This window comes from Nyctibius grandis, chromosome 4, assembly GCF_013368605.1.
Source record: "Nyctibius grandis isolate bNycGra1 chromosome 4, bNycGra1.pri, whole genome shotgun sequence".
Taxonomy (NCBI): Eukaryota; Metazoa; Chordata; class Aves; order Nyctibiiformes; family Nyctibiidae; genus Nyctibius; species Nyctibius grandis.
In genome coordinates this window covers 44,853,823-44,865,414 of record NC_090661.1, presented here as the reverse complement: position 1 = coordinate 44,865,414, position 11,592 = coordinate 44,853,823, and the positions used below count along the sequence as shown (strand labels likewise).

At 53.2% G+C, this 11,592-nt stretch overlaps 1 protein-coding gene across 1 annotated transcript; it reads left to right on the top strand.

Moving 5' to 3' along the window:
* Positions 1 to 425: 425 nt before the first annotated feature.
* NKX2-1 (NK2 homeobox 1) lies at positions 426 to 7,009 on the top strand. The gene is made up of 3 exons (XM_068399751.1): positions 426 to 478; positions 5,176 to 5,552; positions 6,339 to 7,009. The coding sequence occupies exons 1-3, from the start codon at positions 426 to 428 to the stop codon at positions 7,007 to 7,009; spliced, it is 1,101 nt and encodes a 366-aa protein (XP_068255852.1).
* The last annotated feature ends 4,583 nt before the right edge of the window (positions 7,010 to 11,592 follow it).

The following is an 11,592-nucleotide window of genomic DNA, read 5'->3' as shown; positions in this document are numbered from 1 at the left end:
CGGTGCCAGGATGAGGAGGTCAGACAACAGTTCATACACCAGCACGAGTGCTGCTGCTCCCCACCCCAGGCTGTCCGTGCCTAAAAACAGCCCTTAGCCCGGGTCCCCACGCGGGACAACCGCGGAGGGGCGCGGTGTGGCCGCCGGGCCGAGGCGTGCCCCGGTCCCCGCCGCCCCCGCCCTGGCACGGCGGCTCCGGGAGCCCTGCCCTGGCACCCCGTACCTGGCCCCACCCTGGCTCTCTTGGCCGGGAACGGCCCGGCAAAGGAAAAGACGGGGGGGTCGGAAGATTAGGGCAGGAGGGCTCAGCCGTCCGCAGGAACTGGGGAAGGAGGGAAAAGAGCTGCGAGCCCTCGCACAGAGCCTGGCGAGCGGGGCCGCCGGGGACCGGTGGCGAAGGCGCCCCGAGAAACCCCAGATGCGAGATGCTCCACGCCCTGGGCAGCTGGAGGAGCAACTGTGCGTGCGCTGCGGAGGGGTGAGGATTTTCGCTTTAGCCTGTGGTGGTTTCGCTTGTTTCCTTAGATTCCCACGCCAGGGGAAGAGATTTCGACCGAGGTACTGCGGGGTTTCTCCCACCCGAAGAGATAACTAGGGCAGGGGGGCTTTCCCACGGAGGGGAATTGTCCCCATGAGCCACAGCAAGAGTTCCCCCCAACACCCCGAGCGCTCTGTACCTAGGGAGCGCTCGCAGGGAGCGTGTCTGGGTAGGACTCCTGCCCCACACGCCGAAGCATGTGATTTGCAGGCAGGGAGCGGCTCCCAGCGCCCTGCCCGCGGCCGGCAGCGACAGCCACACAGGTCTGCCCTACTCGGTCACTGAGGAAACCTCCGCTCCGCTCCCTCCCGGCGTGGGCTCTGGGCACGGTGTGCTGGGCACATCTTCCATTTTGGGAGGACTAGGAGGACAGGGGGTGTATTACACCGGCAAGCACAAGAAATCAGTGATGAAGTTTCTATGAGCTCACTGAGAGGGTGGGTCGAGAAGGGAGAGTTGCAGCAAACTGCCTCGGTGGTGCCCCTGTTGCAGGCGCAGGGCTTTGGGAGAGTAATTTAAATCTCTCTGTGGATGGCTTAGAGTTGTGCTGATGACCAGGAGAGAAGAAAGAGTTGTCTCTCCGCTCTGCTTTTGCCCCTTTTAACTCAGGGGCGGCTGGCCCCGCCGCAGAGCCCGCCGAGCCCCGCTCCCGCGGCAGGACAGGCTACAGGGCTACGGCAGGGCTGCGGGCAGGGCCGCCCCCTCGGCCCTGGGAGCGGGGGCGGCAGAGCCGGGCAGGGGGTGCTTTGTGTGCCGTTGGCTTCACGCAGCCAGACACGTACCCGCGAACGGGCCCACGGGAAGCACGGAGCACCTCGTGCCTTTGTATCAAAAAAGTTACGCCTAGAAAGTGTCTCTCTTGTTGGGAAAGAATTTGCCTGCGGGTTGCGTGGGACCCTTCCCCTCTCCTCTCCGAGCCCAGGTGCCCCGAGGCTTTCAGCCAGCCCAGCCGGCCTGTCACACCTAAGCATATGCGCGGCGTTGATTCGGGGCCGCGCTCCCGCGTGGGCTCCGCTTGCGGAGGAACGGCGCGGAGACACTGCGGAAACTGAAAGTGCCTAAAGGAGGAGAAAAGCAATGTGGGGCAAGGAGCCGAGTTAGGCGCCGGACCAGGCAGCAATGCCCTCCTCCCCGCTCCGCGGCTCCTGCCCGGCGAAATGGGTGGCAAAGCAGAGCTGTAGTCCTTCGGCGGCTCGGGCTGGCCGAGCACATTTGCTTCCCCTTGGGGAGGCACAGCAGCTCGTATAAAAAAAACCCATTGTTGTCTTTGGAGAGCCCTGTGCGCACTTTCAAAAGCTGATCCTTGAGTTCCCAGCCCCCGCAATCCAGTTGATGAGGAAACGCGCTGCGGTCTTGGTGGTACCGTTTCCATTGGGATTGGCACCATTTGATTGACAAAGTCTCCCATTCTTCCACCTCTCGAGTGTTATCAAACGGACTGTGTGAGGTCAGAAGCTATTGAAGGGACGTCCGTGTAGCCGCATTCTGCAAACACGGGGTGAAGACCGTGCCTTTCTCATGAAAATGCTTCCACCAGGCAAAACGCATCTCATCTTCCCTGCTCTCCTCCTTAACATTTCCTTTTAACTCGAGCGTTTTACTAAGCAGCATCACCAGGTAAACGAACACATCACTAGAGGCAGCCTAGCAGGACCCTGTCGGGGCGGCCACCCTCCCCGGGGACTGCGGGGAGCCAGCTCTGGCAGACGAAACTTGGGTGGAGGGTTTGAAAGAAAAGGGCGAGAGGACGGGACACGGGACAGGGCAGCAGCGGAGAAGATTTCTCGCCACTTGTCCGCGGTTTGACTCGCCCCGTTATAGTTCATTTGGGGCGGAAAAGGAGGAGCAGAGGCTGACCTGCTTCCTTTTCACTGGGTCGATCTAGCGGGGCTAAAAAGTGCTGTCGGGACCTTGCGGCGTGTAGCTGTACCTGTACGCGCGTCGGTGTATTTCTAAATAAGCGGTCAGACCTACAAAGAGGGTTCCAGCCCGCTCCCCGGCGAAGGGGGAACGAAGAGCTCTCGCATTAACTTCCCTCTACAAGACGCCGCGCGGAGTCAAGGCTGGACTCGCTCGGTTTAATGGAATTGAGCCATGTTTCGGAGGCGATTTAACCTGCTCTCATTCGAGCGGGACGATAAATAAACTCTCCCAGCCGCCGCCGGCGGTGAAGCGGATCGTTCCGGCGGCGGCCCCGGGAAGGCGCAGGGCGGGTGGCGGGCGCCCCGTCCGCCACCTCTCCCCGCCGCCCGAGCCGGCGCTGGGGCCTCCCCAGCCGCCCCACCTCGCACTCCCTGGAGAGAAACGGACTCGCTGCTCCTGCCCCACAAATTGCGCGATCCGTCGCTGTCGTTCGTCTCTGATTTGAGACGACCGCAGCGTCATTTCGGTGGATCCTGTGGCATTTAATTTTTTTTTCCTCCATCCACCCTCTCTTTTTAAGGCTAATGAAACAGGCGTGGAGGTGATGTACCTGAGAAATGCGGGGGAGAAAAAAAAAAACAAACCACCAAGGCAAGGTCGAGTGTCTCTCTCTGTAGGAACAAAACCAAAGACCGCGCTGAAAAACACGCGCAGAAATGGAGGAGGAAAGGGGGAACGGGGGGGGGGGGGGGGGGGGGGGGAGGAAGTTTTCCAGGGATCGGGAAAAACGAGATCTAAAGATCTGGAAAGAAAAGAGGAAAGAAAAGAAGTAAAAGCAGCCGCCTTTCTAGCCCAAAATCGCCGTTGCCTGACTTTGGTGACTCAGCAGACTCACAACAAGCCCATTTCGGGGTATTCAGCCTTGAGGGAGCTGGTGCCGAAAGAAGCAGCTGAGATGATGTAGGAGGAGAGCTGGAGGCCTGATTGAAGGAAAGTTCCCCCGGTTATATTTGTGTGGAAAAGCTCACCTCTTGCAGAGCTCTAAAGTGTAATCAAGGCTGAGGCTTACACTTGAAGGATGTTAACTCTCATACGGGAACCTACTTTCTCCTAAACGGTTTCTTGCCTAGTGAATGAGAGCCTCCCAATTGAAGCAAAATGATCCTTATGTACTAATATCAAGCACAGACACAAAGTGACTGGCTATTTATGCTGCCACTTTAGACAAAGATATTTAGTTATTCCCGGGTAGCAAGTGCACTTTTGCATTTTTAAGCACGAACCAGCCGAGCACAAACATATTTACAAGTGCAATTACTAAATAGTTACTTGACACTTCAAAGTCATTGCGTTAACTGTACCTTCGCTGCAATTTTCTTAATATTCAGGTAATCGCTGTATTAAATGGGGTTTGCCAGGGCCGTAGGCCGCGGTGTGAAACACTCAGGGAAGGTTTCTCTCCTCCGCCCGGGAACACCCCGAAATATAAGCTTTGGAGACATTTAACAACTTGGGAGATTTCTTCAAAGACACGAGTGACATTAGCTGCTGGCTGCACGTACGTGTGTGTGGCTGTGAATGGGTTCGCTTTTGTTTTCACACCGGATCCGAGAACAGATACGAAAGTGCCAGAAATGGCAGTTTATTCGAAACTGCAGGGAATTCATTGGCAAGGTGGTGTAGCAGATGACCTGAGAGGTCTTCTCCATCCAACTCCCGTGCTGTATAAATAACCTTAGAAAGCAGCTTCGGGTTCAGAGGGACCACGAGAGCCTGTGACAGTCTTCGCCTTTGAGAATAGCGAGCGACATTTTGCGCTAACCTATTTTTCATCAGTCTCTCGCCCTAGGCAATTAAATTACTGCTTGTTTTTGCAAACATGCATCTTCCACTTCTCCCTGAGGTTAAAAAAAAAAAAAAGCCCTAGGTGAACGGAACTTATGGGTTTAGGGAGAGAAACTGTCCTCGCCCTGGGGGTCTCGCACAGGGGGTCTTAGCGGACATAGAGAAGGTTCCCGAGATGCTAAATCCCAAGTGCTGTTCAGCCACCAGCCAGCCGGGGACCGGACAAGCCGGCGCGGGGAGTGCGGAGCGCTGGGAGTGGTGGCCCAGAGCGAAACGCCTGCCCTCCGGAGAGCTGCCCTGCTCCCGGCGGCGGCGCTCCTTCCAGACCAAACTTAGTGGGGGGAGAGGGCGACTCGGTCCTTTTGCTCACCGGTATTCAGCCCCGTCTCCCCAGCTCTCACAAAGGCTGGGCTGACAGCCTTGCCACCCGGGAGCTGATTTTCAAACCTTTCACCCAGTCAAAAGGGGGTCTTTTCGCCTTGCCTTCCATTTCCCGTCTACGATATTGCCACCCTCGAGAAAAAGAAAATGAGTTGTGCTCACGGGGTCTCTCTCTCCCCCCCCGCCTCTCTCCCTCTCTCTCTTTTTTTAAACACATAAAAAAAAATCCTGACAAGTAAAACTTAAAGGTGTTTACCTTGTCATCAGCATGTAAGCTAATTATCTTGGGCAAGATGTAGGCTTCTATTGTCTTGTTGCTTTAGTGCCTATGCCCCGCCTCTGGTGGCAGCCTAAAACCTGGCGTCTGGCTAAAACAAACGAAAGGCAGCCCTGAGCCTCCACTCAATCCAATTAAGGCGGACTTCGTCCACTCGGTTACGTGTACATCCAACAAGATCGGCGTTAAGGCAACACCAGAATATTTGGCAAAAAAAAAAAAAAAAAAAAGATTTGCCTCCCCTTCCTTTTTTTTTTTTTTTTTTCCCCAGCCGCCGAATCATGTCGATGAGCCCAAAGCATACGACTCCTTTCTCAGTGTCTGACATCTTGAGTCCTTTGGAGGAAAGCTACAAGAAAGTGGGCATGGAGGGCAGTAACTTGGGGGCTCCCTTGTCAGCCTACAGACAGTCTCAGGTTTCTCAGCCGGCCATGCAGCAGCACCCCATGGGCCACAACGGAACAGTGACTGCCGCCTACCATATGACAGCGGCAGGGGTCCCCCAGCTCTCCCATGCTACGATGGGGGGCTACTGCAATGGGAACCTGGGCAACATGAGCGAGCTCCCGCCTTACCAGGACACCATGCGGAACAGCGCTTCGGCGACAGGATGGTACGGCACCAACCCGGACCCCCGCTTCTCCTCGAGTAAGTCAGCTCGGGGCTGGGTGGGCAGCGGGGGATGGCCGCGCACCTGCCCCGCCGCACCGCGGGCAACGGGCGCCGGGGGCTCTGCGCCAGGGCAAAACTCTGTCCAAATGCCAGCCGCACCCCCCTTCCGCCCCCCCAATTCCTCCTCCTGCCCGAGGATCGTGCCCGGTCCCTCCTCCCCCGGCTGGTTTCATGTCAGTTTCCCGGGGCTGCTTTTGTGGGGGGAAAGGGGGTGGTGGGAAAGCCCCGCGGTGGCGGCGAGCGGGAGCCAGGGGCTCGCCGTCCAGCGGGGCGGGAGAGGCACGGCCCGGGGGCCCGGGAGGGATCCGGAGGTGCCCGTCCGCCTACGCGCTGCCCGGCACCGGGCGGGCGAGGGGGGAAGCCGGAGCCGCGGGAGCCGCGTCCCCGGAGGCGCGGGGGAGGGCGGACGAGTCCGCCCCGGCCGGCGCCGGCGGAGCCCCTGTCCCCGGCCGCTCCCGCCGCGCTGTCACATCAGGTACTTGCTCGGGTGTCACCCCCCGGGCAGGGCGAGGGGCGAGCGGTCGCCTTTATTCACCGGGGCCGGGCCGGGCGAAAAGGGGGTCCCGTTGCCCGACGCTCGCCCTGGGGACGCGGGGTGTTGTTTGAGAGCGGGGGTGCCCCGAGGCCCCGGCCGGGGCTGGGCTGCCGGGGGCTACGGGGCCCCGCCGGGGGCTAGCGGCGGCGGGGGACGCGGGGGCGCGGGGCCCCGCTCGGGCCGGGCCGAGCCGAGCCGCCTAAAACGTGCCGCCTTCTCCCTTGCAGTCTCCCGCTTCATGGCGCCGTCCTCGGGCATGAACATGGGCGGCATGGGCAGCCTCGGCTCCCTGGGAGACGTGAGCAAGAGCATGGCCCCGCTCCAGAGCACGCCGCGGAGGAAACGGAGGGTCCTTTTTTCCCAGGCCCAGGTTTACGAGCTGGAGAGACGTTTCAAGCAACAAAAATACCTCTCCGCCCCGGAGAGGGAACATTTAGCCAGCATGATACATCTCACCCCGACTCAGGTCAAAATCTGGTTCCAGAACCACCGCTACAAGATGAAACGCCAGGCCAAAGACAAGGCTGCGCAGCAGCAGATGCAACAGGAGAACGGCTCTTGCCAGCAGCAGCAGTCTCCCAGAAGGGTGGCGGTGCCAGTGCTTGTAAAGGATGGCAAGCCCTGCCAAGCAGGCTCCAACACATCCACAGCAGCTATCCAGAGCCATCAGCAGCAGGCAGCTACAACGATCACAGTGGCTACCAATGGCAACAGCCTCGGACAGCATCAGAGCCACCAGACAAACAGTGCGGGGCAGTCTCCAGACATGGGACAGCACTCGGCCAGCCCTTCCTCTCTGCAGAGCCAAGTCTCCAGTTTGTCTCACCTAAACTCTTCTACTTCTGACTATGGCACTGCCATGTCTTGCTCCACCTTGCTATACGGTAGGACCTGGTGAAAGGATTAAACAAAGCAAAAGGAAAAAAAGAGGAAAAAAAAAGAAAAAAAAAACAGAGCAGATTTTTCCAGTCACACAAATCTCTGTCCTGTCCAAACTACTGGGTGTTTTTCTTTTCTCTTTTTTTTTTTTTTTTTTTTTCTTTTTTTAACGCTTTTTCTCCCCCCATTTTACTGAGTGGTTCTCTGGGGACCTCTAAGAGAGAGAGACTTTTTTGTTGTTCGGTTTTGTTTGTTACTCTGATGGTTTGGGGTCTTTCTTTTTTCTTTTTTTTTCCCCAGGGTTGTCGTATGGGGTGTTAAAAAAAATTCTGACTAATAACCACGGAGCAGCCTGCAGAAAGGGGACCACCATTAGGCATGGTCCGAAGGCTTGGATTTCAGATGTACACTTCGCCAGCGTCTAGGACTTGCATGTAAATATAGAGATTTTGGGGGGATGGGGTGGTTTTACCCCCCCAAAAAAACCCGCATTCCCTTCACCCAGACACAAGAAGCAGCTTCCCCCCTCCCCCGGCCTCCCCTCCCAGCCCCGCCGCCCGGGCCAGCGGATGGAGACGTGGAGTCGTCAAAGGCTTGGCTTTTCTTTTCCTCCTTACGTTTGATGTGAACCTCTAGCTGTATAATGCTGTCAAAAGTTGGACTAAAACCCATAGTTTTTAGTAGCCTGTATATTTGGTTGTAAAAAGAAAAAGAAAAAAAAATACAATCAACCAAACCAACCCCCACCTTTTTTATGGACACTGATCGCCCCGTCGTAAATCCTCTGGCAGTTTGTTATTTGCGCACGCCGCCTTTTCCTGTTGTAACTTATGTAGATATTTGGCTTAAACATAGTTCCTAAGAAGCTTCTAATAAATTATACACATTAAGAATATTCTTTTTTTTAATTTCCTTTTGGTTCCCCCTCCTGACCCTCCCTTCCCGCATCTTTTTTTTTTATTTTTTTTTTTTATTATTTTTTTTTTTTTCGCTTGATGGACAAACAACCCGGGATGCTGCCAAACCCTGAGAGGCCTCTGCCCCTCCCAGGGCCCAGACCCTGTTCCCGGAGGGGAGCTGCGACAGGGAGTTAGCGGGATACAGGATTAGTCCTCAGCGTGCGAAAGTGACATGCAAACGCGTGGGATTCACAAGCTCGAGAGCAAAGGGATCGAGTCCAAATTCATTAGCGAGACTTATGGGGGGGGGGAGGGGTGAGAGGCACCTCAGAGACTTCTTGCTAGAGAAAGCAAAGTATTCCGGGAGTAGAAATTCAAATGCCAAAGGCACGGAGGAGAAAGAAGGTAGAAGTCTAACGCCACTAGAAACAAATTAAGGAAGAACCTGCTGACGGTATAGAACATGCGGCCGGTTTAAAGAGCGTTCAGTTTTAATACCTTGTAAAAAAAATCATTTGTACCAGGTTTTCCTATGTACTTGTGTTTTAAGGGAAGTACAGTCACCTTATTTATAATCAAAATAAAAAGATAGTTTATTGTGTAAGACACGTAGTTTGAATTAACTTTCTTTATCCGACTGTATTTCATTTTCTACATGTACCCACCCCCGCAAGCCTGCACACCCCAGCACCCCCCCCCGCACACACACACACACGACCCCGCCGTTTCTCCTGCAGACGGGCGCACCGCCGCTCGCTCTCACGCAGCTTGGGGTTGCTCGGGTTTGTTTTTTACTTCTGTAGCGATTTGGGAAACTTGTAAAGGAGGAGATGAAGAGAAAGTGCGTGTGCACGCACGCGTGTGTGTGCGTGGGTGCGCGGGGTGCGCGCCTGGCTGAGACAGCTAGGGGTGTTTGGTAGGAAGGTAAATATTATGGGCAATGCAAGGCAATTCGATATTAAGTTTGCCATAAATATATAAAGCATATCAAGTTATGCAGCTCGTATCGGACACGCCCGAAATACATGTAATTCGCTGTCTTGCGGGTCCCAAATATCCCTTTTGCGACTGTAACAAAATAAGAAGTCCCCATCCTAAAAGACCTCGCAGCGTGTTTTCCTACGCATCTGCTGCTCGATTTCTTTTTTTTCTCCAGATCCCCTCAGTTAAACCACGGAAGGGAATGACAGTCATTGAAAGACCTCTGAATTACAGAGGTATTATGAAATGCTCATATTTTTGAAGAGAAAGCAAGCAGCTTACCCGGGAAGGAAACAACCCAACCTTCAGTTGAAGTAGCAGCTTTCGAAAGCTCCAGTCTTTTATTTGTACAAGATAGCCGGTGTTAACTCGGACACCAAGTGCTAGTTTGGATGGAGAAAAAGGGAAACAGACAGGGGAAAAAAAAAAAAAAAAGATTATCGGATTCTTTCTGCCTCCCCCCTCTTTATTTCTAACTAGAGAACATCACGTGTGTCAATAGGAATTTCGAGACCTTTCATTCTTTATATTATGTCTTGCTTTATACAGCGACGTTCTCACTAACACAAAGAATATACCTGATTTATTTTTTCTTTCTCTACGCAGAATATTCGTTTCTATAACATCATGTTAAGCATGGCGGGGGGGGTGTCTGGAGCTTAGTGCTGTTATTTCTGCTAAAAGAAGCAAGTGTTGTGCGTTGCTGGTCCGTGGCACAGCGCTGCCGGCTCCCACGAAGGGAGCGAGCGCAGGGTTAACTCTACGGATTTTTTAAATTAGGGTTAGTTTCTCCCTGAGTTAATATACAACACCGAGGGGGAACGTGCTGTGGTTAAGTCGACATTTCTCCTTCAAATGTAATTAATGTTTGCATCCTTTCAAACACAGGAACGTTCAAAAGTGAGGAGCACTGAAAGGCATTAATACAGCCGAGAAATATTATCCAACCCATATTGGAGTTAGCATGTTCGATAGAGATCCAGACAGTGACTTTTCATTAGAGACTTCGGGGGAAATAAATGAATTTTATTGTGTCTCGACAACTTCATAAACACATATTTGGTGGTGGGTGTAATTACTGTAATGGATTATTATGTACACTGACTTATCTTTCTTAAACTAGATTTAGTTTCGATTAAATAAACTCGTTTCCACTTTGTCTGATGTCGGCTTAGTTTAAAGTCTGTTTACTTGTTCCACAGAAAGGTGAATTCATCTCTTTATTAAGCACTAGAGACCGAGCAAACACAGTTCAAACTGTATTTACATATCAATCAGGAGAAATGCAAACAAACTGCTCTTTAACAATTTTATAGAGTTTTTTATGACATTATGTTATTGCCTTTTATCATAAAATTCTTTGTATGAACCAGTTATGCCTTGACTGGGATGAAGATATTTCAGAGCGGGGGGGGGGGAATACATTTTAATCTTCAGTCTCCCTCGAGAACACTCACGAGAACTTATTCACTGTATAGCTTTCCTAAATTAAAATATATGCCTCCGTCTAAACGCCTGCTTCTTCCAATATGCTGATTTTCAGTCTCCCGGTAATCAATGAAGAACTTGGATAATGGGTTGGCGAAGGGGAGGGGTGGAGGCAGAATGATTCAAATCTGAAATGATGCAAGAAATGCACTTTTCCCAATATAACTGCTCCCTTTATCGACGTGAGGCCGTGGGTACCCCGTATTTTGAGAGGGAAAGGGATGTGGCGAAGAATGGCTATTCCCTTCCACTCCCCCACTCCTTGGCACTGCCTATAGACGTGGGAGAATCGCGGAGGGCATTTTTTCCTGCTGTAAATAGGAGTTCATGCTAGAGTGCCATGAAGTGTGCATGTAGTGGCACAGCAGGCTGGGGGAAACAAAAAAAAAAAACAAACAACAAAACACCAACCCAACAAAACACCATCACCACCGCCACCACTACCACGGCCACAACATCAGCAAAAGGCTTCTTCATATTTGCTGTTTCATATCAAAACAGGTTGTGGGGTGGCGGGGTGGTTTTTTGTTGTTGTTTTGTTTCACAGCAGCCTGTTAGCAACAGGGATGCTGGGAAGGAAAGGCTCGGAGGAGCCGGGGCCTGCGCCGGGCGCTGCTGCTTCCCCGGCCGCGGGATGCTGGGGCCGCCAGAGCTGCCGCCGTCCCTGCGGGGGGGAAACAAGCGGTGGGGAGCTGGTCTAAAAGTATATTGCCTGCATCTCTGTTCAAAAGGCAGTGCAGGGCCTTAAGACAGTGTTCAAAGTGCAGATCCCAAACAATGTAATCTGAGACAGCTCTGAGATGACACCAAGAGAAGTTGCCACGGGGAAGGGGGGGGAGCTGGAAAGAAAAAAGTATTTTAGGAGTTTAGTAGCGGAGCGCAGGTAGAGGGGCCTCGCTGGGAAGGCAGCCCCGGTCCAACTGGTGATGGCTGCGTTTACAAAGGGGACCTAGAGGTAAAGACTGAGTGACTTCTGAAGAATTTCAGTCCTTTCATGGCTGTGTCTGGAGCAAAGCTGAGAATTTTTTTTTTTCCTGTCTGACCCGCTGTTCCTCTCATGATCCCCTTCAGGGGAAAAAAAACCCTCCAAACCCTAAGTAAATGGTAATACTGTTTATATGTATCAAACGTGTACAAAGATCTGACCCAGTACGGCTGGTCCTATGAGGTAGAGAGATTACCTTCTCTGGCAAAGTGGTGAATAATACGAAATGGCTTGGTTTTTTTCTTTTTC